The sequence below is a fragment of the Nomascus leucogenys genome, chromosome 1a (genome assembly GCF_006542625.1).
Source record: "Nomascus leucogenys isolate Asia chromosome 1a, Asia_NLE_v1, whole genome shotgun sequence".
Taxonomy (NCBI): domain Eukaryota; kingdom Metazoa; phylum Chordata; class Mammalia; order Primates; family Hylobatidae; genus Nomascus; species Nomascus leucogenys.
In genome coordinates this window covers 21417309-21444930 of record NC_044381.1, presented here as the reverse complement: position 1 = coordinate 21444930, position 27622 = coordinate 21417309, and the positions used below count along the sequence as shown (strand labels likewise).

The following is a 27622-nucleotide window of genomic DNA, read 5'->3' as shown; positions in this document are numbered from 1 at the left end:
AGGAAGGACTTCCTGAACACAAATGAAAAATTAAGCCTGATCTCCTGGATAGACAGTATGAGGAGAAATTGAAATAAACAATGAAATAACCACAGTGTCTTCTGCTTAGGACCTGTATTCAGTCACAGTTTAGCACAGACACAAAAATATGTCATTTAATTTGAAAAAGCAGATTTCTGAGGAACATTTTTAGGGACTGGAATTAGACTTTAGACAAGCAGACTGTATGAGTTTGAGGTACACAGGTACCCGGAGGAGTTAATTAACAAATCAAGGTAGACTTTAATCAGGGCAAAAAAGAGCTGATTAGATATTATGCCTAACTTATTCATAGTATAATGTGTTCAGGGGATATCAACAAAAAAAGGCATATCCAGCTGCCTACAAGACATTTCCACTTCAGCATCTGAATTGTGCCTCATATTCAACACATCCAAAATTGAACCCACGCTCTCCCCCTACACACCTGGTCTTCTAATGTTCCCTATCTAAATGTAGAGAAAGCCAGAAATCAAGGAGTCACCTTTGACATATCCCTTTCAGTCATCTACATATTCAATACACAACGAATGCTTCATCCCTTAAATATCTCACAAATCCCTCTACTTTCCCCATCTCTAGTGCAAGCAACCATCACCTCTCAACTACAGCAACAGCCACCTAAGCTCTGTGTATCCCATCTAGGTGCCTACCCCAAACCCAATAATTTCAATTTTAATCTTCATACTGCACTCCAAATGGCCTTTTGTGGAATCACTAACACCCACTAGATAAAACACTTCCAACATGGAGAAACCCCGTCTCTACTAAAAATACAAAATTAGCTGGGGGGTGGTGGCACATGCCTGTAGTCCCAGCAACTTGGGAGGCTGAGGCAGGAGAATCGCTTGAACCTGGGAGGCAGAGGTTGTGGTGAGCCAAGATCACATCAATGAACTCCAGCCTGGGCAACAAGAGCGAAACTCTGTCTCAAAAAAATACATATATATATGTTTAATTAATAGATGGATGGATGGATACAGCTCAGGTACTATCTTGCTTGGCTCCAAAGGTAACCTCTGAAGGTATTTCTAGTTCTATATTTACATGACTTTATAGATGCACACTGAAATTCATGTATCTGATCTTTAATATCGAAATTCATGTATCTGATCTTTAATATCAAAATTCATTATTTAGTTTTTTACAAAATAATATGAATGCTATTACTGGTTGTGTTTCTAAAAGGCCTTTCATTTAAGGGATCACACATTTCGCAAATAGGATAACTGTAAATACTGGGAAGATGAAATTCATGCAATATCCTTATATTATCAAGCAATGAATTCTATTGGGAAATGACGTACTTTTGTTGTTGTTGTTGTTTTGGAGATGAAGTCTCACTGTGTCACCCAGGCTGGAATGCAGTGGCACGATCTCGGCTCACTGCAACCTCCACCTCCTGGGTTCAAGAGATTCTCCTGCCTCAGCCTCCCAAGTAGCAGGGATTACAGGCACGCACCACCATGCCCAGCTAATTATTTTTTGTATTTTTAGTAGAGATGGGGTTTTGCCATGTTGGCCAGGCTGGTCTTAAACTCCTGACCTCAGGTGATCTGCCCGCCTCAGCCTCCCAAAGTGCCGAGATTACAGGCATGAGCCACTGCGCTCAGCCAGAAATGAAAGTAGTTTTTTTGTTGTTACGGGTTTTTTTTTTTTTTCATTTAACTTATCTTAATCTACATTCCTACAACATTAAAACCAACTTAAGATTCCTGATGGAATAAGAAAAGAGAGAAACATTCAGATGTATGCAGAGATTTAACTGCTATGAAGATTGCCTATGACATAGCTAAATCTACCACCCTGTAAATTAATTCCTAAGAGATTCTTAGGAATATTAGATGGTTCCTATGACTTCATATAAGACCGGGGCAAGAAGTCCTATTTGGAAGATGCTGTTTCTTTCACTCCCCTCCATCTTAACTCACTTGTTATATATGAAAATCACTGAATAGCAATAAGATTTTTGAAACTTTGTAAATTCCGCCCTCCTCTCTCAAGCTGCTTCTAAGGAGTGGATCCAAAAACAGCCTTAAAAATAGAGGAGAAGAGGACAGAAATACATCAAGTATGTTTAAATCCATAAGCTCATTATAATTATTTTATAAGAAAATGTAACTGGTCACCACTGAAAGGATACTTAAAAAAATCTTTATTTTGGAATTTAGTAAATAAAAGAATTACGTATATATCCTGCCTTTCCTATATAAATTATACCTCTGGGTGTAGATATAGGGAAGATTCTCTTTATAGAAGTATTTCAGGTAATAAGTGAAGAAAAAAAATCATAGAATTAGAATGTCACCATTTGAAATCCCTAATGAATTAATGGATCTAGTCACTGAGCATCAACAGCTGCTAACATCATCAAAAATGAAAACAATCAGATACTATGTCCTCCTGAGAAAAGAACACAATCCCACCTAAGAAAAAGTCTCCCCCAAACTCCCAGGGTTATTTTGAGAATTAAGTGGGGAATTTTAGGTAAAGCTCTAAAGCACAAGGCAGGGCACATAGTTTATATTCAAGAAAGGCTAGTTTTCTTTCTTAACCCTCTTCCCCTAGAAAACAAAGCAGTGGTTGTTTCTATTATTATTGCTGTTTAGAGAGATAATTAATAATTTAAAGAAAATATTCTGGGGGGTGGGGGAAGTCAAGGCAGTATCCCACCATCACAATTAAACAATTATATTTGACAGTGATTCTCCATTCACTCAATCTCTCCTCCTTCTATCCCTGTCCGAGCAACATAGATCTAGTATTAGCCACTTGTATTTAAGCACAATTATGTTTCAAAGCTAGAGCTGAACGGTTGAGAAATACCTATTTCCATGTGGCTTTCCTCCAAATTCAGTTCTAGCGCAGAGGACTCCTCAGGAATAGCATTCCAGTCTCCACTCTGTTTTGGAAATTACCACACCCTCTGCATTCATATGGTTACTGTATAAGTGATCCTAGCACACGCATGCTCACACAATGAAGACACAGTAAGTAGAAAGTTAAATTGTGTCCCCCCAAAAGATACATCTAAATCACAACCCCCAGTATCTATGAATGTTAACTTATATGGAAATAGGGTCTTTGTAGATATAATTAAATCAAGTATCTTGGGATGAGATCATCCTAGGTGGGTCGTAAATCCAATAACCGGTATCCTTATAGAGAAAGTACAGGGATACTGTATTGGAGACAAAGAGATACACAGCTAAGTCAGCCATAAGCATACAGAGGGAGAGACTGAAGTTACAAGGCCACAAGGCAAGGAATGTCAAAGGTTTCCATTGACCACCAGAAGCTGGTAGAGAGGCATAGAACAGATTCCCCCACAGAGCCTCCAGAAGGAATCAATCCTGCTGACACCTTGGTTTTTGGCTGCAAGGCATCATGAAATCATGAAATAATAAATTTCTGTTGTCTTAAGCCATCAAGTTTATCATCTTGTGTTAGAGTAGCCCTAGAAAACTAACACTTGGCAGAGATGACTGATCCAGCTTCAGGTCCTACCATTGGAAATCTGTAATTGTGGCCAGGAAATTCCAATCTCAGTCTGGCTGCCTCATATATAAGAGATGTTAAGCCAGGGGCAGGTGGTGCCCTGTGAACTAGGAAGCAGAGAAAGTCTGCAGGAAGAAAGAAGAACAAAACACACAGTTTATATCCCATTTGTTTCTGAGGCCTAGGTGCATATTTATTCTTGGGTCCTATGAGATACATACTCCTTTATCAAAAAAATTAATCCATTTTTGCTCACACTAGTTCAAGTGGATTTCTGTAACTGGTAGCCCAAAGAGACCTAATCCACACAGGAAACTGCTGCCAAAAGCCTACAATAAAGATCAGCTGGAATAAGTCCTTTCTTGGGCAGGTGCCAGGAAAAGATGAATTTACTCAAGAGTCTTTAAAGAGAGCAAAGGAAACTTCAAAACTAAGCCACAAGCACAGTAGCAAGAGACAATGCAAAAAGGTGCCACAATTCTCACCAGGCATAAGAGCCAAGACCCACATCTCATACAGATTGAGTATCCCTAATCAAAAAACCCAAAATCCTAAATTTTGTGAGCATTGATGTGGCATCACAAGTTGAAAATTCCACACCTGAAGCCATGTGACAGGCTACAGACAAAATACAGTTAAAACTTTGTTTCATGCACAAAGTTATTTAAAATATTGTACAAAATTACCTTCAGGCTATCTGTATAAGGTGTACATGAAATATAAATGAATTTTGTGTTTAGACTTGGGTCTATCCAAGATATCTCTTTATATATAGGCAAATATCCCAAAATCCAAAAAACATAAAATCTGAAACACTTCTGGTCCCAAGCATTTCAGACAGGGGATACTTAGCCTATAATGAGAGGGAGTATGGGTCAATTATGACATTGAAGATTCAAAAAAAAATTTTTTTTTTAATTTTTAGTCAAGCTCTACCAACTACACTAACTAGAAAACACTTGGGCAGATTGTTTTTTGCTAGGTTAATATGGCATGATTACTACTGTGCATATGAATAACATGTATCAGATTCCTTTTGTTTGGGAATTATTTCATTACAACACTAAACACTGCTCATGTATGCTGGGTCTCTTTTTCAAAGACTACAAATAATGCTTGGTTCTTTGCTTTCAAAATATACCAAATATGAGGTAAAACAATGTACCCATATTTGACCAGTGGTAGAATTAAAAGGGTTTGGGTTGAAGAGAATGACATAACATCCCAAGAGGGATGCATCCCTAGGTGTCATGGGAACAAATGTGGCCAAGTCCCTTTTTAACTGGAAAGGATTTCAGATCCCTGAACAAGATAATTCATCAGTCTTAAGCATAGTAAGTCATCAGCAAATAAGAGAATGATAAACACTAGAAAAATAATCAAATCATTGTCTAAATTCATTATAAAACTATATGAGAAAACTATAAAACTATATGAAAGAGATAAACAGAGACAAGACAAGGACAAAATAAACAGTTCTGAGAAATCCATGCTTAAATGAATGACAAAAAAAAATGCTTCTTTAAAATAAAATCTGGCCGGGCGCGGTGGCTCACGCCTATAATCTCAGCACTTTGGGAGGCCGAGGCGGGCGGATCACGAGGTCAGGAGATCAAGACCATCCTGGCTAACACAGTGAGACCTCGTCTCTACTAAAAAAAAAACACAAAAAATTAGCCGGGCGAGGTGGCGGGTGCCTGTAGTCCCAGCTACTCGGGAGGCTGAGGCAGGAGAATGGCGTTAACCCCAGGGGGCAGAGCCTGCAGTGAGCCGAGATCACGCCACTGCACTCCAGCCTGGGCGACAGCGAGACTCCGTCTCAAAAAAAAAAATAAATAAAATAAAATAAAATCTAAGAGATGTAACGTTACTGCACTTTTGCTTAACAAAGTTCTGTGCACTCATTTGTCTTCTATGTACCAAAATCGGCCTGATTTCTTCTGAAGCATTTTTCCATTATAAAAGTAACATGTGTTCAGTAGCCACTGTTCTTAAATCACCTAGAAACATCTTAGCATAAATACAGGACTCTACAATGGAAGATTTTGTGACAAAGCCTTCAACCAGATCAACTAACTTAAAAAGAAATAGGGCAGAATGTCCTAGATCAGAAAAGTGGCTGGAACCACTTTTCTGATTAGGAACTGAAAGTTGAGAGAAATTCTGGGATTTTCAAGGGGGGAAAAAAGGATTGGGGAACAAAACGAAGGTGAACATCTAGAAACAACCTAATAAGCTTAAAAGGAATATTTAAAAGACAAGATGGGAAACAGATATGGACTAGCAATTCTGTCACTCTCTAATAAGAGTTAAATAAGCCATAATATCAATATAACTATAAACCTTGAAACCACATCAAATTCAGGTAGTAATGCTCTGACACCCCAGCTGCAGATTAAAATGTGCTGTCTTCCCTAAACCTTGGAGGAAACCTCATAAAGGTATCCTTCCTTGGTTCTTCTTCTCCTGCCAAATAAAATAAAGAGAAAGAAGCTAAATAATATAGAAAAGCTTCAATAATGTAACAAGATATGAATACAGTTGCTAGCCATTTCCTACATAACAAAGCAATTAAGTTTCCCAAGGAACAGGGTCATCAATAAAAGAGAAGACCTTGAGAGACAAGAATTTTCTCCATAAATCATCCTAAATCTTAACTCCAAATGATTCTCAGAATCATTTTTAACCACTGAAACTTCATCAACCCATGATCAAAGACTCACTGAATCCAAAAGCTTTACTTAGGACCCACTACAAGAATTTTTAATATCCTATACTAAATTTCATTAAAAGGTAGACTTTAGAAGTCTCAGAAAATACACTTTAATACACTTTATATTCCCAAATACCTCGAATGCAGGTCCCTTCCCTGTCTGAGAGCACAAAAGGCATACAAATCAAGTGCTAGCCTAGTTTATCCAGAGTATAACCTTCTTACCAAGCACATTAAGACAAGAAATGGGGGAAGCAGTTGAGCTGAAATTACAGGCTGTCATCACACCTCAGTATCAAAACTGAATACCTGGTTCTGCAGGAGAGCAAGACTTTTTATTCACAATCCTGTTACTAAGCAACTGTAACAATGGTTGCATGAGCCTTCTAGAAGCCAGCACAGTTAAGGGGAAAAAAATTCTAAGGAAAGAAAAATGGTTTGGGACTCTTTATTCCAGGATACAGTCAATGTAAAGACAAAAACAAACAAAACCAAAAACAATCTAAACTCAGAACAATTCCTGAAAGGTCTACAAAACTATATGCTACTATATATCTTTCACTTTATTTTCAGTTTCATTTCATTTCAAAATTCACATTCGACTGGTGATAATGATTTCCTTACTGTGTTTCTTTTGTGGTCCCCTTCTTTCCTTCACCCTCCCTGGGGAATAATTTTTTTTCAAATTTCCTTACTGATGAAAAGAACATTTTAGAGCTCTTAAATCCATTTCTTTGTTTACAGAAGCTATAAAAACTAGTTTACAATTGTTTCATGTTGCCTCAGCTTTGAACAGAGAACACTCTAGGACATGAAACTATTCCTTTGAAGAGAACAGTCTCTCAAGCACAGCCAGACCCTTTCCCAGCCACTCCCTGAAGTTTAGACAACCAGATCATTGCAAATGTCAAGTCTTTTTCAAAGTTAGACTATACAGTGTAACCCGCTCTAAGCCACCGTTTCTCAAATTGTGGGCTTGGATTCAGGTGGGAGGGGGGCTTCCATACGTGTTCCAAAGGAATTTTATAGACTAGACTTGCAAAGGACGAAGGAGCAAGTTATAAGGCTGGAAGAGATGGGTACATCTACTTTTCCTTCCATCTTTCTTTCACGCTTTCAAAATCTGCTCTAAATGCTGAAAAAACTCAATAAGCTACATTCTCCAAACATCTATTCTATAGAAGGCTGTTTCTCACTATTGGCTTTTTCTATCCACCCTACTCTCTCTTTCTCAGTTCCTGAAGGATAGTAGGTTAGAAGATAAATAGGCAAGATGGAAAGATAAAGTTTTAGAATTATTTTTCTTAAGCAAAGATAAGCAATCATGGTGTGTCTCAGTTCCCAAAGTGCCTTTAGATTCCAATAAACCTCTAATTAAAGAGAAGTCAGAGACAAGTAGAAATTTAAATAATGGAAACTGAAGACCCAAACTGTCTCACCCAAAGTCATTCCCTGCATTTTATTGATTGATTGAGTGATTGATTGATTGAGATGGAGTCTCACTCTGTTATCCAGGCTGGAGTGCAGTAGTGCCATCTTGGCTCAATGCTACCTCTGCTTCCAGGTTCAACCAATTCTCTTGCCTCAGCCTCCTGAGTAGCTGGGACTATAAGCACGTGTCACCAAGCCCAGCTAATTTTTTTTGTATTTTTAGTAGAGATGGGGTTACACTTTGTTGGCCAAGCTGGTCTCCAACTCCTGACCTCAAGCAATGTGCCTGCCTCAGCCTCCCAAAGTGCTGGGATTATGGGCATGAGCCACCACGCCTGGCCCATTCTTGCCTTTAAGTCCCAAAGACACAGATGGTTTTCTGTCTCAGAAGATTCCCCGAGGTTCATTTTGGAGGCTATTTGAGTCTCCTGTTTTTAATTAGCTTGTTTCTTAAAATGGATTCTCATTTTGTTGGGGTTTTTTTTTTTTGTAAACATGAACGGTACAAAGTACAGTCTTCGTGATCACTACACACCACAAAGTTCTGCTACTTGAAATAAAGCAAATGAAGAAAATTATGTTTTCTGACATACAAATAATTATTATATCCACTGGCAACAATAAGGAAAACTTAGCACTTATATATTTATGATCAAATTGATTCAAAAATTAAATTGGTTAGCTTCAGCATCTATTCTGTCTATATCTCCCTGTGGATGACAATTTAGACAATATGAACATTCTCAGATAAGAAATTTTGTTTAAAATGTCCAGCATCCTTCCACTGTTAAAACTCCTATATTTGCTTATTATAAAATTCAAGGCTTTCTTCCATATGTTGGCCAAATAGCCGAAAAACCTTAAAAATTTATGGTCACCTATATGTATAAGATTAATAACTGAAACACTATCTATTGTAAAAGATTAGAAATAATAGGAAATTGATAAATTATGGCTCATCCACACAATGGAATATTATGCAGCTAGAAAAAAAATAGAAAGCTGTTTATATATTTTATAGAATGAGCTCTGAAATGGTTTGGATGTTTGTACCCTCCAAATCTTATGTTGACATATGACTCTAAATGTTGGAGACCAAGGCCTGGTAGGGGGTGACTGAATCACGGGGTCAGATCCCTTATGAATGATTTACTACCATCCCCTTGGTGACAAGTGAGTTCTTGCTCAGTTAGTTCACACGAGATCTGGTTGTTTAAAAGAATCTTGGACCTCCCCCTCTCTCTCTTGCTCCTGGCTCTTGCCATGTGACATGCCTGCTCCCTCTTTGCCTTCCACCATGACTGTAAGCTTCCGGAAGCCCTTGCCAGAAGCAGATACTGGCACCATGCTTCCTGTACAGCCTGTAGAACCGTAAGCCAAAATAAACCACTTTTTATAAATTACCCAGCCTTAGGTATTTCTTTATAGCAATGCAAGAACAGCCTAATACAAGCTCCAAGATATATTTTTTCACTGAAAATGCAAAATAAAGAATACTATGTAATAGGCTACTATTTCTGTTTGTTAAGGAAAATATACATGTAAATACACATACATACAAATTTTCTATTATATATTACATAGAATATAATAAGACCTACTAACAGTTTGTCTTCCACAGGGGGGGAAAAAAAACACAGATACTGGGATAGGACAGAGGCTTTGCCTAAAATATCCAATGTGAATATATTATCTATTCAAAAAAAACACATTTTTTTTCTTTTTTGAGACCGAGTCTCGCTCTGTCACCCAGGCTGGAGTGCAGTGGCGCAATTTCAGCTTCAGCTCACTGCAAGCTTCACCTCCTGGGTTCGAGTGATTCTCCTGCCTCAGCCTCCCGAGTAGCTGGGATTACAGGCATATGTCACCACGCCCGGCTAATTTTCATATTTTTAGTAGAGATAAGGTTTCACCATGTTGGCCAGGCTGGTCTCGAACTCCTGACCTCAAGTGATCCGCCTGCCTCGGCCTGCCAAAGTATTGGGATTACAGGCATGAGTCACCACACCTCACTCAAAAAACACATTTTTAAATTTAAAAATAACTAAGGTTACCCACAAATTATAATATGCAGAGATGACAGGATAATTCACTATCTGCAAAGCTTTGTAAATTTGCAATTTACAATAGGGATGAAGAATTAATACTGATGTGTGAATGATACCTCACACCAGCATAATTTTCTAAGATTATCTTCTAGAATTAAAGATATAATCTAATCTACTCTAATTACACCTTAAATACACAGAAGATACTACATTGGCCCCATGAGCTGCTGATACTTTAACTTTTGAATATAAATAGTACAACCACACATTTTACATCTGCAGATTTTTAAGGCATTTGAAAACATGTGGGGTGGGGGGCAACAAATACCATACCTGCATTTCACAAATAAAAAAGGTAAGGTAAAATCTAGGTGGTTTGCATAAGATCAACCAATAAATGAGAAAAAGAGAGACACATAAAAATCTTAACTTTTCAAAATTCTCCTCAAAATTACTTTTTTAATTGGTATACAATAGAATTATTCTAAAATTTTTGTGTTTATATGTGTGTATGTGAATGTGTGTAGAAACAGAAAGAGAGAAAGTAGTAAGTTTTCAGTCATGATCAAACCTTCACTTATCCAGAAATATCTGGGCATCTACTAAGTGTCAAAGAGAGTGTCAGATACCAAAATACAGGTTTAAAAATAATACACATAGGCACATATTGTGAAACAACAAGTAGCACAGCAGAGAAGTGGGAAGTGTCTGGACAGGAAAGAGGACATCTGAGCACAGCCTGAAAGGATAACAAAGATGATGTCAGACAGAGAAGGGGAAAGAGCATGCCATGCTGGTGTGGAACACACACAAGGGCTCAGGAAGACTGAAGAGCTGTGGATGTCTAGAGAAGAGGGTTCATGGGGGGAAACATAACTTGAACAGAAGGCTGGATCTAGTTTGGGAAGGACTTTTCCTTTTGCAACCAGACTGCAAAAGGAAAAGAAAACCCAAGCCAGGCATGCTGGCACACATCTGTAGTCCCAGCTACTTAGGAGGCTGAGGCGGGAGGACTACTTGAGCCTAGGAGTTTGAGGCTTCAGTGAGCTATAATAATGCCTGGGCAGCATAGCAAGACCCAGTCAGAAAGGAAACAGAGAAAGAAAGAGAGAAAGAGAGAGAGAGGGAGGAGAGGAAGGAAGGAAGGGAGGGAGGGAGGGAGGAAGGAAGGGAGGGAGGGAGGTAGGAGAGGGGAGGGGAGGGAAAAGAGGGGAGGGGAGGGGAAGGGAGAGGAAGGGGAGGGGAGGGGAGGAGAGGGCAGGGCAGGACAGGGCAAAATTAAGACCAAGGTGCCAAAAAGACACAAAGAAATGATCTGAGGAAACAGGAAACGATTTATAAAGAAAGGTTAAAAGGCTAGGGGATATTTAACCTAATCAATTTCAAGCCCAGGAATCTTTCCACAAATTTTTGTTGTTGTTGTTAAGATGGAATTTTGCTCTGTCACCCAGGCTGGAATGCAGTGGTGTAATCTCGGCTCACTGCAACCTCCATCTCCTGGGTTCAAGTGATTCTTATGCCTTAGTCTCCTGAGTAGCTGGGATTACAGGCAAGCATCACCACGCCCAGCTAATTTTTGTATTTTTAGTAGAGACACAATTTCATCATGTTGGCCAGGCTGGTCTCGAACTCCTGACCTCAGGTGATCCACCCGCCTCAGCCTCCCAAAGTGCTAGGATTACAGGCGTGACCCACCGCATCTAGCATCTTTCCACAAATTGATAATTACAGCTGTACTCCATCTCCACTGAAGGCAGGGAAAAAAATTAAGTACTCAGTCCGATGATACTATAATAAAGGTGAGTGAAAAACACTGGAAAAACAAGTAGCACCACAGAGGAGGAGGGAGGCTTGGTGGGAGGTGAGAGAAGGGGGCAAAAGCCCAAATGATTTGAAGTAGTCAAAAATTAGGACATATAGATCAAGACAATTTCTTGAAGCAAAGAGTAACAACTCTTTTTCAGGGAATATTTTATAACAGAGGCTCACTGGTTCAAACATGGTCCTATTTGACCATCTCTGAATGGAACCCTCTTATTCCTTATTATCCCATTACCTCAGTCTGTAAATGGACTAAATACGGTCATACCAAACAAATTCAAAGAACAAAACATTATTAACTTTGAAAAATCAGGGGGAAGACATCCCTAAATCACAAAATATTTGAGAAATAAATGCCATTATTTTCTAATACACTAATGCCAAGGCCTGGCCAAGTAATGCCACTACAATGTATAAACTATACCACTGTGGAAGAAGCATTGCTTATGGACAACCTTCTTTCTTAAAATGTCAGGAATCTACATTATATTTTTGAATTATAAACTATTTAGCTATTTTCTTCTTAAAAAGGGCAACGACAAATTTAAGTACAGCCCCAAAACTTAAGTACTGCAAATGACCACAAATTCTGAAACTATAGGGTTTAAATTAGCATGATCTTTTAATATATGAAACAGCAACTCATGACATTTTAAGAGCAAGAAAAACAACTGGCAAGTAGGATGAACGCTGACTCTTAATAGGGATTTAGTGAATTTTTTTTCCTAAAAACTTAAATCATTAACTGACCAAACACTGAGGAAAAAGTACCTGGTTGATGGAATCAAGTTGAGTATCCCATTGAGAACATAGCTGAACTCTGCATGATCCTGAGCAACGAGGGCCACCAGACCTTCACAGCAGGCTGTTCGAACCACTACATTGTCACTGCAACACTTCTCCCACAGCAAGTTCAAAGCAGGAGTCTGAAACCAAACCAGCGATTAGAAGACAATTCTGATGAACAGCAAACACACACACACACCTTCAGTCATTCATCAATGAGTAATTTGTTCACAGTAGGCTAGCTTTCCTTTATAAAGATGATGTTGTTGTCACTCTGTTCCTAGAATAAAATGAAGTCAATTTTCCAAGAGAGGTAATGGATGTGTTTTGATACAGCAACTCTCTCTCACCTGGTATCATGGCTATAAAACAAGGCTGGCTGCAGGCAGAGGTATGACCTGAGTTCAAGCAACACAACAAAGCTAAGACTTGGCTCTAGCACATTGCTCTAACCAAACAATTTAACCAGACACTAACAGTATCAGTATATCAGTTAGTCTAAGTTGAACTCCAAATACTATTTATGCCATAAGCCTTCAATGACAATAACAGTTATTTTCAGAAGATGTTCCTCCTCTCCTACTACCAACCTCTATCACCTACATGCACCTCACCACCACCCACAATGCCCCTGCCACAATTTCTGGAAGTCTAACTTGGGCCCAGATATAAAGAGAGAAGTAGGACAGGCCACCAGCAAGCTGCTCATTCCATGGCTACCAAAAAAAAAAAAAAAAAAAAAAAAAAAAAACCCTAGGAAAACTGCCCAAGAAAGAAACTGTGACTTCTCCCCCTTCACACTGTGACTCTGTCTTCATTGATAGAACAGCATGAGAAGGACATATAAGTAAATATAAGTCTTCATTTTAGAATACCCTATCAAAGCAGGGATTCTAGCTTTTATAACTTTCTCAGGAATCCAGGACCACCAAAAGGGTTCACTGCTAACAATAAACCTATATGACTGTATTGTGGATAGTCCATTTAGACTTACACACAGTTGTATTAAAAAAAAAAACAGATAATGAAGCAATTTTTCCTTTTTCCTGATACAACTTATTAGGGAAATATATAATTTGGGAAAAATTAATATCCCGGCTCCCAAAGAATAACTATTAATAAAAGAATGAAAATCAAGGCCAGGCACTGTGGCTCATGCCTGTAATCCCAACGCTTTGGGAGGCCAAGGCGGGTGGATCAACTTAGGTCAGAAGTTCGAGACCAGCCTGGCCAACATGGTGAAACCCTGTCTCTACTAAAAATACAAAAAATTGGCTGGGCGTGGTGGCACACACCTATAGTCCCAGCTACTCGGGAGGCTGAGATATGAGAACTGCTTGAACCCAGGAGGCGGAGGTTGCAGTGAGCTGAGATCGCGCCACTGCACTCCAGGCTGGGCGGCAGAGCCAGACTCTGTCTCAAAAAAAAAAGAAAAGAAAATCAACATCATTTTGTACCCACTTTCCCTCTGTAGCTGGCTAAGAATCTTTTCAATCTTAGCATCCCACTATTAAAATAACAATACAGTTAACAATCACTACAGGAAGGAAATATTTATATTCCACTTCTCCTTTTATTCAGAAGAACATTGTGTTCAGCTGTACTGACAATATCAAAGGATTCTAAATGTCATCACTCTATTATTACACCGGAAAAACAAAACAAGCGAATAAGTAAACTGCTGCCTCAGGTAAGACTGTGTAAGCATTCATTTTTAGTAGAAGAGGAAACAGTTCAGGGATTTGACATTCAATAAATCCTGACAGTTTAAGTAAAGTCACTAGATCTTCTCAAAGTACACAATGTGATTATAGGCAGGATTAGGATCAGAGTTCTCAGAAAATCTAATTTATATGACTACATACAAACACCAGAAAAATGTCAATTAGTGAAGTGTGTCCTACACTTACTTCAACATGTCTGCAGAAGCAATAAAGAAATGTAACTTGGAGCAGCTAATCAAAAAGAATGTGAGACAAAGGAAATCAATTTATTTCTGCTGTGAAAAAAAAGTATCTTATTTCCATCACTTATGTTCCCTATAGAGGACACCTGAGAACACCTCTCTTAAGAAGAGTTTCCCAACTAGCAGGTCAAAATACACAACATTGATCAACCAAACCCCAAGTGGTGTATCTCGGTAAACTGGCATTGCTTCAACTCTGAGCATTCACCTGCTGTTTGTGTAAGATGGAATTTTTCAGCTTTGACTGTCAATGTATGACCTTTCCAACTAACAACTCACAGCTGGGGCTGGGCTAAAGCATGAGAAATCTACATCCAAACAGAGCCACTCTGTTCATTCTCTTCATTACCAAAATAATTCCCTCAGAGGTAACTCTATCAATCTTCTCTAAAACATGCTTTCTCTCATTCCACCCATATTATTTTTCATTAATAGTCACAAGAATACTCCTCTCCAGCCCCTCCCTCCATGTCTCATTCCTAGAGTGTTTTAATAAATTTAAAACTTTTTTATTGCCATATATTAAAAAGGCAAACAAATAAACAAAAAAGGCAATGAAGTTCTCACAGTTCAAAAACATTTCTACCATGATCTGAACTATCAGGGAAACATGACAGGTGCATATGTGATCCAGCTAGTAGCAATCTTATCTGAAGAGAATTAAAGCATAAAGTTAAACACAGACCTGATTTGTAGATTGGTGAATCTTTTCTGAAAAACCATTCTCCTTTAGGACTGCAGCAATAAGATGACCCACAGCCTTAAAAAGAAATAAAATTAATGAACACAGTCCCTTAGAAGTTCTTTCCAAATATCAATACTAGTTGATATGAATATGCCAGGCAGTCAATTAGGATTAAGTAAAATTCCCATTAACTAAGTGTGTGCTATGTAGAAGGCATTGAATTATGCACTCCACATGCCCAATTTCTAATCTTCAGAATAGCCCTCAAGGTAGGCATATCTATCCCAGGTTACCAATAAGCAACTATAGTGCATAGAGGTTAAGAAAACTGCCAGATTTTTGGTTCAAATTGCTGTCAGTATCAGAAGATAACTTGAGATTGCTTACTCCATTAAAACATGAATGAGAAAGCCCATAGGTTTTAAAATCATCTTTGCACTGAAATGAAATCCATCATGCTTCATCACATCGTTAACGAATATGAAGAAAACTCATCTTTATGACTGTAGCCCACACAGATATGAATCCATAGGGCTTCCCTCCACCACCACCCTTCTCCCTCCTCTAGGCCATATAATTTTAATTTCTTTATCATTTTTTCATAGGTTTCAGCCCTTAAATTCAATTTAAATGTAAGCTTTCAGTCTAATAAATCTCTAAAGTTTTCCCATATCCTGCTTTAGTAATTCAAGCCTCTTATAGGAGTGCTGGTTGTATAAAGACATAAACAGCATTACCTCCTGCTACCTCAACTTTATTCCCCTAGTTCTTACCCAGCACTACTGTCTTAGAGCCAATAGGCTAGCAACAATCATTGCCATTCTGTGTACGGGTTGGAAAAAACTTCACTATTGCAACAACTGTCCATCCTGCACTTGGGACCAAATTACGGTATAGCTGTGAATAACTGTCAGTCCTGCGAAGTCTCCAGAACAGCTCAAATAAAAACACAGCACCCACTCCTTCCTCATTGTTCTCTTTGTATTTCAAACATTGGAACTGATTTAAGACCGTGGTGCTTGTGGTCTAGTTTTGCGATATAAGTCACTCATTTACATGAACATTAAGTTTAGTCCAACTTACTGTCTCTTATCTCCTAGTAAAAGGAAGAGTAATAAGAACTGAGCACCCATGGATAGGTTAAGCTCCTGTTTTATGAAATATACCATATTTCATTGAATGGAACTGACCAGGAATTGCAAGTTGCACCATTATACTGTGTACCACTAAGAAAGAAAAAAGGCTGCCAATTAGTCTATGATATACAATGCTTCTTATAAGTTAGAATTTGGTTTTATAGTCACACAAGAGTTCTTTTAGACTCGTGTAGAAAATCATGCCCAAGTTCACAAATGTGCAGGCAATACCAACGGTATCTCAACTGCTGCCATCAATTACTAGAGGCAATCCAATTTCAAAGATGTTAAAATCTGAAAAAAACATGTGTGTGAATCAATGAAATATGGTGCTAACATTGAGCAGTGGTTACAGAAGAACAATAAGAAATATTTGCAAAGGACAGGACACAAGAACCTAATAAAACCAATATGAAACACAATAGGGACAAAGAAAAAGCTACAGTTCATATCTAGAAAAAGAACTAAAAGAAGGGAAGCTTAATTCCCCATTCCCCACCAGGTTCAATTTATCTAATATACTTTGCACTTCATCTTCTAACAAATCAGAGATACTAGCATAAACTGATTTTTTAAAATACAAAACCCAAGGATAAATCAGCCTACATTGCTACTTAAGTGTTCTGTAACAGAATTCAAATAGACATCCTACACTAAACAATATAAATATATATATATATTTTTTTCACCTAATTTAACAGTAACATGTATGGGCGTTTCTTGATTATCTATGCTAACAAAGAGACTCCAGGCACAGAAAAATAAAACTGTGAACAGTATCCTCCAAGCCTTCATCTTCTTCTTCATGGTAAGGACCTGTAGGATATGACTCCAACCCAGCCAGGTAGAAGGGAATCTTGCATAAGGAGTGTTCTACTCCTCATGGAAGGGTTCCCCACTACCCAGCTAAGTCAATTCCCACAGCAGACATCTCCGAAGTTAACTGTTGAATGTATCCAAGGTGCTGTACGTTGTTAAGTCTTCAAGATGGCTTCTGCTGGTCTATTAGCTTTACTCTCATAAGAAAAGACAATAAGCTATTATGATACCTTGATTAACCAGAATGTTTCTAGTTAGCTAAAGGCTAACCAGAAAGCCATCTTTGTTTTAACTATTTAATTATTGAAAAGCTCTTTAAAGTTATCACAATCTTCTTAGTAGATATGTCAAATTTTTTAATCCAGGATATTTTACTTATTAAATGTCATTATTATAAAAATCTATATAAAGGATAGGATATGTCTTCTTAAATATTAATCCCTCATACTCTTCGGACATATAACTATTTACCTCTGTTCCCAATAATTATAGGCCAAAAAAAAAAAAAAACAAACAAACATATTCAGGGGCCTTACTAGTTAATCAAGGTTTTATTATCTCTAGGAAGAAAAGTATGATACATAAACAGAAGCTGAGATTGATCAATTTCAAATATTTGCTTTCCTATGTCAAATATATATTTTCAAATTAACTCATAAAAGTTGTTTCATAAAATAATATAAATCTCTACATGTAGAATAAAATATTTAATATTAAATATATAAAGTTCAGTTAACAATCCACAGAACAGGTTTATTTGTTACCATGAGCAAAAATAAACAAACAAAATTACCTGTGATTGGATAAGAGAATTTGGAAATTCAAACCTTTTCCTGATATCATCTGACATTTTTGCTTCTCTTACATGTATGTGTGCAGCTTCTGTAACCAAAACAAAAGAATATTTGTTAGTCTTCCAACTGGTCTGAATTGGGGCTCCAATTAATTATTCCTCAAATAATGTGAATGTAATCCATTCCAAAGACAACAATGGAAATAAAGCTGTGCAGAGTAATCCTTGGCATAACTTCATTGTCATCCAGCACTCAAATGTCATGATTGATAAATAAACTAAAAATGCCCAACAGCTCTTGGTTTTTCCCATGAGAGCTAATCCTGAAAAAGATGAATTTGCACTACGGAAATGAAAAAAATATCCAAAAGTTCAACCACACATTTGAAATAGAAATTAATTCTTTTGTGGATCAAAACTTATAAGGGAGAAAGAGTCAAACTGTCATAAAATTACTTCATCTATGCCTCACTTTGGCACAAGCTTTCATCTAAGCACTAATCCAACTGCTAGTGACAAGTGTGAAGCCTAGGTGAACTTTTTTCAAGAAGCATAGAAAAGACCTAGAAATTCACACGTTAAAACAGACTGCTTCTTTCCTAAAGGAGGAACAAGCAAACAATTAGCACCAACTTTTAATATTTATATCTCACTTATCATTCCTACTGGGCTCACAAGAAAAGAAAAGCGAAAGAGAGAGAGAGAGGAAGGAAGGAAGGAAGGAAGGAAGGAAGGAAGGAAGGAGGGAGGGAGGGAGGGAGGGAGGGAGGGAGGGAGGGCGGGCGGGCGGGCAGGCAAGCATGCAAAAGGATGGGGAAGGCAGGTGGTAAAGCAGGAGCATGGAACTAATAAGAGGATTTCCTAAGGATCCCAATTTATCCCATTTCCATGAAGCACTGAACCTACCAAATTACATTACTTTGAAAAACAGGGTCCTCTAGGTCACCTACTTATTACAATATAATTAAAATTAAAATTTATGTCAATAAACAACCCTAGATTAACTTATAACAAGCAGAAAAACCAAGTTCCCTTGATCTCAAAAAACAAAGCATATTGTAATGAACCAGCAGCCTTTTCCAACTACAGGTTGAGCAACCCTAACCTGAAAATACAAAATTCAAAATGTTACAAAATCTGAAACTTTTTGAGCACTGACGTGACACTCAAAGGAAATGCTCATTGGAGCATTTGGATTTTCAGATTGGATTTTCAACTGGTTTAAAGTATATGCAAATAGTTCAAATTTTTTTTTAAAAAATCCAAATCCAAAACAATTCTGGTCCCGAGCATTTCAAATAAAGAACACTCAATCTGTACTTTCCACCCTTTTATCCAAAGCTAAACTCCCTGAATGGGTAATTTATCCTGGTATTTTTCTTCAACATCTATGTCCAACTTTCCTCCCCGAATCTGACATTCCACAACACTAAAACAACTTGTTCTAAGATTGCAAACTATTTTCCTATCTAAATCTACTTATTAGCTTAAGCAGGTCAAAAATTTTTAACTTCCCAATTGTGTCAATCACAACTTTCTTGTAGTTTTCTCCTCCTCTGAATTCTGTAATACAACAGAATCTCCTAAAGTGTGTCCCTGGGAAACACAGGAAAAAAATATCTCCATGGGTGAAAGAAAGATTCTATGGGGACATATATTCCTATCTTGAAATTCATTCACTCATTTAACAAATACTTATTAGTTGCCTATTGTGTGTCCAGCACAGTTCTAGGTGCTTGAGTTATATCAGTGAACAAAATAGGCAAAAAATCTCTGCATTTATGGAGCTTACAGTCTAGTAGAAAGCAGCAGATAATTTTTTAAACAAATAATACATAAAATATGTTAGAAGATGGTAAGTGCTAATAAATTTAAGAAAAAAAGAAAGAAAGTGAAGCAGAATAAAGGGGATGAGAAATGGGAGAAGTGCACACTTTCCATTTTAAATATGGTAGTCCAGGTCAGTCTCTTCTAGAGAGGGTGGCATGTGAACAGACTTAAAGGAGGAAAGGAAGTTAGATTAGCCAAACAGATATCTAGGGGGAAGAGTGTCACAGGCACAGGAAAAAGGCCTAAGCTAATAAATTGCTTAAGCCCTGTCTTAGGAAGAATAAAGAGATGTGCATGCAGCAGAGTGAAGGAGGAAAAGAATGGTAAATCAGGTCAAAGGATCAATGAGAAGCCAGGTCATAAAAGGTCCTGTAGGCCACTACAGGGACTGACACACTTATCCTGAGTGAAATGGAAAGCTACTGCACAAAGAGGCAGTAGGATTTCAATAGAATCACTTGGGGTACCAACTGGTCAGATTCTGGATATATTTGAAGGGAAAGCCAATGTGGCTGCTAATGGATTGGATAAGAGTATAGAAGAAAGGGCCAGGCACGGTGGCTCACACCTGTAATCCCAGCACTTTGGGAGGCTGACGCAGGCAGATCACCTGAAGTCAGGAGTTCAAGACTAGCCTGGCCAACATGGCAAAACTCTGTCTCTGCTAAAAATACAAAAATTAGCCAGATGTAGTGGTGTGCACCTGTAATCCCACCTACTCAGGAGGCTGGGATAGGAAAATCACTTGAACCCGGGAGGCGGAAGTTGCAATAAGCCGAGGTTGTGCCACTGCACTCCAGCCTGTGAATGAGTGAGACTCTGTCAAAAAAAAAAAAAAAAAAGAATATAGGAGAAAGGAGTCAAGGATGACTCCAAGGTTTTTAATCTCAGCAACTTTTTTTACTTTTTTGTGAGACAGAGTCTCACTCCATCACCCAGGCTGGAGTGCAGTGGTGCAATCTCGGCTCACTGTAACCTCTGCCTCCCAGGTTCAAGCAATTCTCCTGCCTCAGCCTCCCGAGTAGCTGGGATTACAGGCGCCCACCACCACGCTCAGCTAATTTTTGTATTTTTAGTAGAGACAGGTTTCACCATGTTGGCCAGGCTAGTCTCGAACTCCTGACCTCAAGTGATCCACCCGCCTCGGCCTCCCAAAGTGCTAGGATTACAGGCGTGAGCCACCATGCCCAGCCTGAGCAACTTTATTTTTTATCTCAATTCCTTTGGCCATTTTACACATGGAACAATATAATTTCTATGTTACTTCTTATCATGGCATTTTTTTACTAAAAAGAAAAGACAGAGCTGCCATCACCTGAGATGGGGAACCAAGTTTTGTGAGGAAGACAAGGAATTCCATTTTGGACAGTTAAGTTTTAGATGCCTCACAAGTATCCCAAGGGGAAATGTCTCGTAGAAAGTCGAATACAGGAATCTAAACTTGGAGGGAGAGATTGTATTGGAGATACAAATAATGTTGCATATTATTAAAGAACATAAGAGGGTCTAATACAAGAAGTCTATTTAACTTTGCTTAACCCAGAATTTATCAAATCTATCTGGCCATGCAACAATGGAAATACCTGCTAACCATCTATACTATCAGTCTGTCCTGGGATACACATTGGGAAACATTGTTTTACTGACTCCTCCTGTTCCTTTGTCCACTCTGCTCCTCGAGTGCTATCTTCCTTCCTGGAGGCACTCCCCAGCCACTCTGCCTTGTGCTGTTGTCCCTCCATACAAACTCTCCCACAGCTATCAGTCGTCATCTCGTACAGATCTCCAAATGCTTCCATACTTTCTCTTAGGAGGCTCTAAAACACCAGAAATTAGGGACATCAAAAACAAAACACATATTTCCTTTCAAAAAACTGTCACTTCAGTTCATTTTCCCCCAGTTCACCTCTCACAATTTCCTTCACTACCACTCTCTAAATCTAGTCAGCCACAAAATCGGCTTCCTTCTTTCTAGCACCTCAGAGGTTACTCTTGCTCTTCATTCTACACTCATCATCTTAGCTCCTCATGGCAGGCTTACTCCAGTAACTGCTTAGTCTTGGGGCTCTCCATGCTGAGTTCGTACACTGCTGTCAGATTAGCTGTACTGAACTGCTGTTTCCCATCACATCATTTCCCTGTGAAATTTTCATAGTGGGTTTTCAATTGTTTGTTAGATTAAATGCAAATTCTGATGCCTAGCTTTTATGCCTTCCTATCAACAGTCTTACCCATTCAACTTCATTTTCACTGCTGTAATTCTAATCTAGCTAAAACAGTTTCCAAAATGGTCCCCATGTTCAAAATCTGCTTAATCCTACAGGATTTCATTTCTTCTCTCCCACATAAAATGTCTCCTATATGCTTCCACTGCTTAAATATTAAACTCCTTTCATAGCACATCTCTGTTAAGCCTCTTTTAACTAGCTACATCTAACAGTAATCATATTGCTTTATATTCAGTGTTACTGCCATTTTGGTCTGACCCACATGTAACTATTCATATCAGGACTAGAAATCTTTTTTCTGTAAAGGGCCAGAGAGCAACTACTCAAGTCTGCCATTGTAGCATGAAAGCAATAGGCAATACATAAATAAACGACTATGGCTGTGTTCTGATAAAACTTTATTTACAAAAACAAGTGGGTGGGCCATAGTTAGCTAACTCCCAGTACATAAAACTATTTTTAAATTAATTTACAAAATTTCTTGACATAATTCCTATAATTAACATTCAAATTTGGTCCTGTGCTCCCAGGCAGCTAGGGTAAATAAACAAAATAAATGATACCTCTTTTATAATCTAAAAGATAATATCCTTTATCAAAGAAAACAAACATTTTTGTGATCTTAAACTCTGAAGGAAATTTCTCACATTGGGCTTTATAAATGGAATATAGAGCGATATAATATGCAATATTACTTTTTTTTTTTTTTTTTTTTGAGACAGAGTTACGCTCCTATTGCCCAGACTGGAGTGAAATGGCGTGATATCAGCTCACTGCAGCCTCTGCCTCTGGGTTCAAGCAATTCTCCTGCCTCAGCCTCCAGAGTAGCTGGGATTACAGGTGCCTGCCACCACGCCTGGCTAATTTTTTGTATTTTTAGTAGAGGTGGGGTTTCACCATATTGGCCAGGCTGGTCTCAAAATCCTGACCTCAGGCCCATCTTGGCCTCCCAAAGTGCTGGGATTACAGGTGTGAGCCACCATGCCCAGTAATATTACTTCTTTTTTAAGCAAACCCTGGATAAAGCCACAGGCATAATGTAACGTTTTATTCAGCAAAAAAAAAAAAAAAAAAAATCTCAGCTACTGGGATCCAAGTACAGAGTTTTCTGATGATCTAATCTAACTCAACAGAAGCCTGACTTTACAGTTTCCAGAGAAGCAGGTAAGATTATTGATATGTCACAGAATATAATTACTCAAATATCAATGGTGATAGAACTATACAGAAGAAGATGTGGGGCTATGCACTCTGATCCAGGCCCAGAGTGCTGGAATTCCAATATGGCTTTGGGGACCAGGAGAGCAGCTGAGTAGGCTAATAGCTTATTATAGAAGTGAAGAAGCTGAGCCATCCAAAAAGATGACCTTGTTTTCAGGAGGTGGGCCCCTGTGGTAAAAGAGTGTTGTTTTTATCTAAATTACCTAAGTATAGATGACAAATACCAAAGATTACAAAAGACAGCCCTAATTTCAGTGTGACACCTCAGAAAATGAATATGTTTTTTAAATCTATAGTAACTTTACCTTTCCTAACAAATGGCCATTAAGCATTCTCAAAACCACTACCCAAGCTGCAATATGACTTTACATCATTCTTGATTTGCTATCACTGGGCTACAAATTGCAAGTGTCTTTCATTTGCTGAAGACTTACATTTCAAGGTTAATCACAAGCATTGGCCTTTCTAGGTATAAAAACATCATATCCTTTTAGGGAATTTCAGAAAACAGTACACATGGTCACTTTGGCATTGGCAAGTGCAGCACATGTCCTATTTTTTTTTTTTTTTTTTTTTAAAGAGACAGAGACAGGGTTTCACTTTGTCACCCAGTCTGGAGAGCAGTCTACTTTATTTTTAAACTCACTTTCCTTTGGGTATTTTATACATTAAGGAAAAACAATTTATATATTACTTCTTGTCATGCCATTTTACTAAAAGGAAACCAGTAACAATATAATCCATAAACCACACACTACAAAAATGCGTGTTGGATTTTAAAAGATTTATCTCCAACCTTTCAATATGCCTTTTTTGTCTGTCTAAATCTAAATCAGAAAGAGAATTTTTAATGAAGTCTATAAGTTCCCAGTGAATCAAAACAGTTGTTTAATGTAAGCAATTATCACATTATCTGCCAAGGTAGTTCAGCCCCGTAAGAATACTTCCAAGAAAATTAATCTATCAATTGCACTAATAAAAGAGCAGTAGATAAAACACTTTGGGTTTTCAACTTTCTTTCTCAATAGTTTCTCTAGGATATTGTACAACTACGTATCACACAAAAGTACTTAATGTCAAACCTCAAATAAAGGACACAATCTTAAAGGCAACAGGAAATCTAACCATTATGAAAACCCAGCAGAGACAGTAACTGATTATACAAGGTAGTTGGAGGAGGAGGGTCCAATGGTCAAGAAGACAGACATTTGACCTTGAGCACTCTTGACTACCAAATTTCTATATAGGAAGGGCTCAAGGGCAGTCCTCTGGCTGAAACTCAGGGCTATACAGAATATATATATTTTTTTCCTTAAGAGACAGGGTCTCACTCTGTCACTCAAGCTGGAGTACAGTGACACAATCATAGGTCACTGCAGCCTCAAACTCCAGGGCTCAAGTGATCCTCCCATCCTCAGCCTTCCAAGTAGCTGGGACTACAGGCATGCACCACCGTGCCTGGCTAAAGTTTTTTTTTAATTTTTTGTAGCAACAGGGACTCCCTCTGTTCCTTGGGCTGGTCTCAAACTCCTGGGCTCAAGTGATCCTCCCACCCTCAGCCTCCCAAAGCACTGGGATTACTACAGGTGTGAGCCACCACATCCAGCCCAGAGTACATTCTTAAAGCTAGTTTACATGAGCAGTATCATCAGCACACTGATAAAATGGCTAATAAAAAATAAGTACTTCATTCACATTAATGGGCTCTATGTTTTAGAGACACAAAATCCAGGACTTTTCTTTTCCTAACATTTTATTAACTATTCCAATTATCAGTTACGGAATTTACTTAGTTTCTTCCTCCCACAAATTAAGCTATGGAACCATCAGCCTAAAACCATACTTTTAAACAAATATTTTGACAATTTTTATCTTTTTTATTACTTGTTGTGGATGGCTTATAGCAAAGCTGATGGGCACTATCAATAAATTTTGAGCTGATTTTATAAATTTATCAAGACTATGGCTCAAGGGTAGATTCTAGAGTCACCAACTGATTGACCCTGTCCCTCAAAAAAGAGGGGAAAAATTCTGCCTATACTTTTCAAATGCCCACCTTGTTGTACTGTCTAATACAGATCTCTTTCTCATTCTTCTGCTGCTTAGCTTCTCATCTACTGCTTCCCAGTCCCTAAGTATTTCCATGTATCCTCTCTAAGATCAGGCAGCTCGATTGTTTCATCACCTTGTATTAAATCCTGACACCTGCTCACACTTAGCCCCAGCTCTTGCTTCAAAAGCTTAAAAAATCCAACTGCCACCAACACTCCCAAATTAACAGGACAACATAATTGGAACGCTTTTAACCACAGCTGACCGTTGAGAAAAGGTCCACTTATACATGGCTTTTCTTCCACCTCTGGCACCCCTGAGACAGCAAGACCAACCTCCCCTTTTCTTCCTCCTCCTCACCCTACTCAACATGAAGGTGAAGATGAAGACCTTTGTGATGATCCGCTTCCACTTAATGAAAAGTTATCTTCTTTATGATTTTCTTAATATTTTCTTTTCTCTAGCTTTCTTTGTTGTAAGAACACTGTATATAATATATAAAATGTGTACGAATCAACTGTTTATAATATCCATAAGACTACTGGTAGTTAAGTGCTTGGGGAGTAAAAAGTTACATACAGGTTTCTGACTGCATAAGGGATTGGCACCCCAAGACCCCAAATTGTTCAAGGGTCAACTGTATATGATTCATAAAAATTCATAAAAATTGAAAGTTTTCAACATTAAAGAGCAGGTGCAAGGAAACAGTAATTTTTAGTTATTATATTCTCAGAGAGACCATTAAGACACATTAAAATTAAACCCAGAGTAGAAAATACTTTTATCTTAGCCAGTAATTTCAAAATCAAGCTGAAGTAGATAGCAACTCAGTGGTGTGACAGAGCCACTTGGTCAATATTATAATAGAGAAAGCAGCAACCATATGATGTGGAAGAGACTGCTCTTTATCCACCAATATCTGTTCTCTTCTTTTGTATTAGCAAAACTGTAACCTGAACAGCTTCATTACATTTCCCAGCCTCAAATACGGTACAGTATGAATATGTGATCAAGTTCTCTCCAGTGGTGTTTGCACAAAAGTGACGTAACATTTCCAGGCTGGAGTCTGCTTCCTCCACTCTCTCTTCGGAACCACAATGAATTCTGGGCAACAGCCTAGATGCAACCATGCACATGAAGACAATGGCCCTCGGACTCTGTTGAAGAAACAAAATGGGAAGAACGTGGATCCCTAAATGATAGCTTGCTGCACGGCTGCATACCTGGAACTCCAACTATTACAGGAAAAAACTTCTACACTGCTTGAACCATTGCATTTTGGGGTCTCCTTGTTGCAATATCTAGCACTTCCTTAACTAATATAATGGACCTAACATCATCTCCCTCCCTACATATTTTCACTAGAGAAATGAAGAAACAGTGTCAGAGAGGTTAAAGCAACTTGCCAAAAAGGAAAGTCATCATGACAGTTCAAGTGAGAACAGAGGTTTCTTGACTTCCAACCAAGTGTTCTTTCCACTGGACCATCGGTAGGTAACACGAGGCATGACCTGCACATTCCACATCACTGTATCATATCCCAGGAATTTTAAGATCAATAATTCAAGTACTGAGAAAATTTACATGACTATGAGTTCAGATGATCTCACTGGTTGCCATTTACTAAAAGTACAATGAATTCTATCAAATTCCTGCCTTTACAATTTAGTTCCTTCTCAATATCACATGCTACTTACAGATTTTGAAATGGGAGGCTAAAATAAGATCAAAGGCAGGAAATTCCAAGTCAGAACTGATTGCTGTCCAGGAAAACAAGGCATTAAAATAAAAAATAAAACCACAAACTTGGCCAGGCATGGTGGCTCATACCTGTAATCCCAAGACTTTGGGAGGTCAAGGCAAGAGGATCACTTGAGCCCAAGTGTTAGAGACCAGCCTGGGCAACATAAGGAGACTCCATCTCTACAAAAAATTTAAAAATTAGCTGGGTATGGTGGCTCATGCCTGTAGAAACAGCTACTTGGGAGGCTGAGGTGGGAGGATCACTTGAGCCCAGTAGATCAAGGCTCCAGGGAGCCAGGATTGTGCTACTGTACTCCAGCCTAGGTGACAGAACCAGCCCCTGTTTAAGAAAAAAAAACACATAAAACTGAATAATGCCTAACTAGTTACAAATTTTCTCTAATTACTCTGTGTTTTAACGTGTGGTATATGGATGTGTATATGCTAAATATATATCAATGAAAAACAGTTATTTTTTAAAATCTAAGGGCTTATGAATCTAGAATTTTTTCAGCATCCAATCTAAATCTTCAAGGTTAGCTTTTTTATCTTTTCTAGTATTATAATTTTTAAGTATTTTTCCTTCACCAAAACAATTACATATATTGCTCAGTACAAAACATTTTCTAAATAAAGACTTCATGTTCATACAAAATATTTACAGTATATTTACAATAAAACTGATACCTAATTATGTTAAATGTGTTACTGGCCAATAAATGATAGCAAAATCTCCATATTCACAATCTTACTTCAAATACCATTCAGTTAACTAAATTAGTAAAACATCACAGAATGGATGCTTTAGATATT

General features: G+C 38.1%; 1 protein-coding gene across 7 annotated transcripts in view; it reads right to left on the bottom strand.

Moving 5' to 3' along the window:
* Positions 1–27622, bottom strand: part of FOCAD (focadhesin) — a 319501-nt gene that overhangs the window by 270753 nt on the left and 21126 nt on the right. For 4 of the 7 annotated variants that reach the window (XM_030819707.1, XM_030819627.1, XM_030819549.1 and 1 more), the window contains 3 exons: positions 17736–17824; positions 14988–15062; positions 12322–12476 (listed from right to left, as the gene is read on the bottom strand). In XM_030819707.1, coding sequence (XP_030675567.1) covers positions 12322–12476; positions 14988–15062; positions 17736–17792 — 287 coding nt within the window. In that variant the 5' untranslated portion in view covers positions 17793–17824. Of the gene's footprint in view, positions 1–2865; positions 2887–3546; positions 3562–5880; positions 6004–12321; positions 12477–14987; positions 15063–17735; positions 17825–27622 lie in introns of those variants that run through there. The other 3 variants (XM_030819839.1, XM_030819887.1, XM_030819946.1) reach the window with 3 other exon arrangements.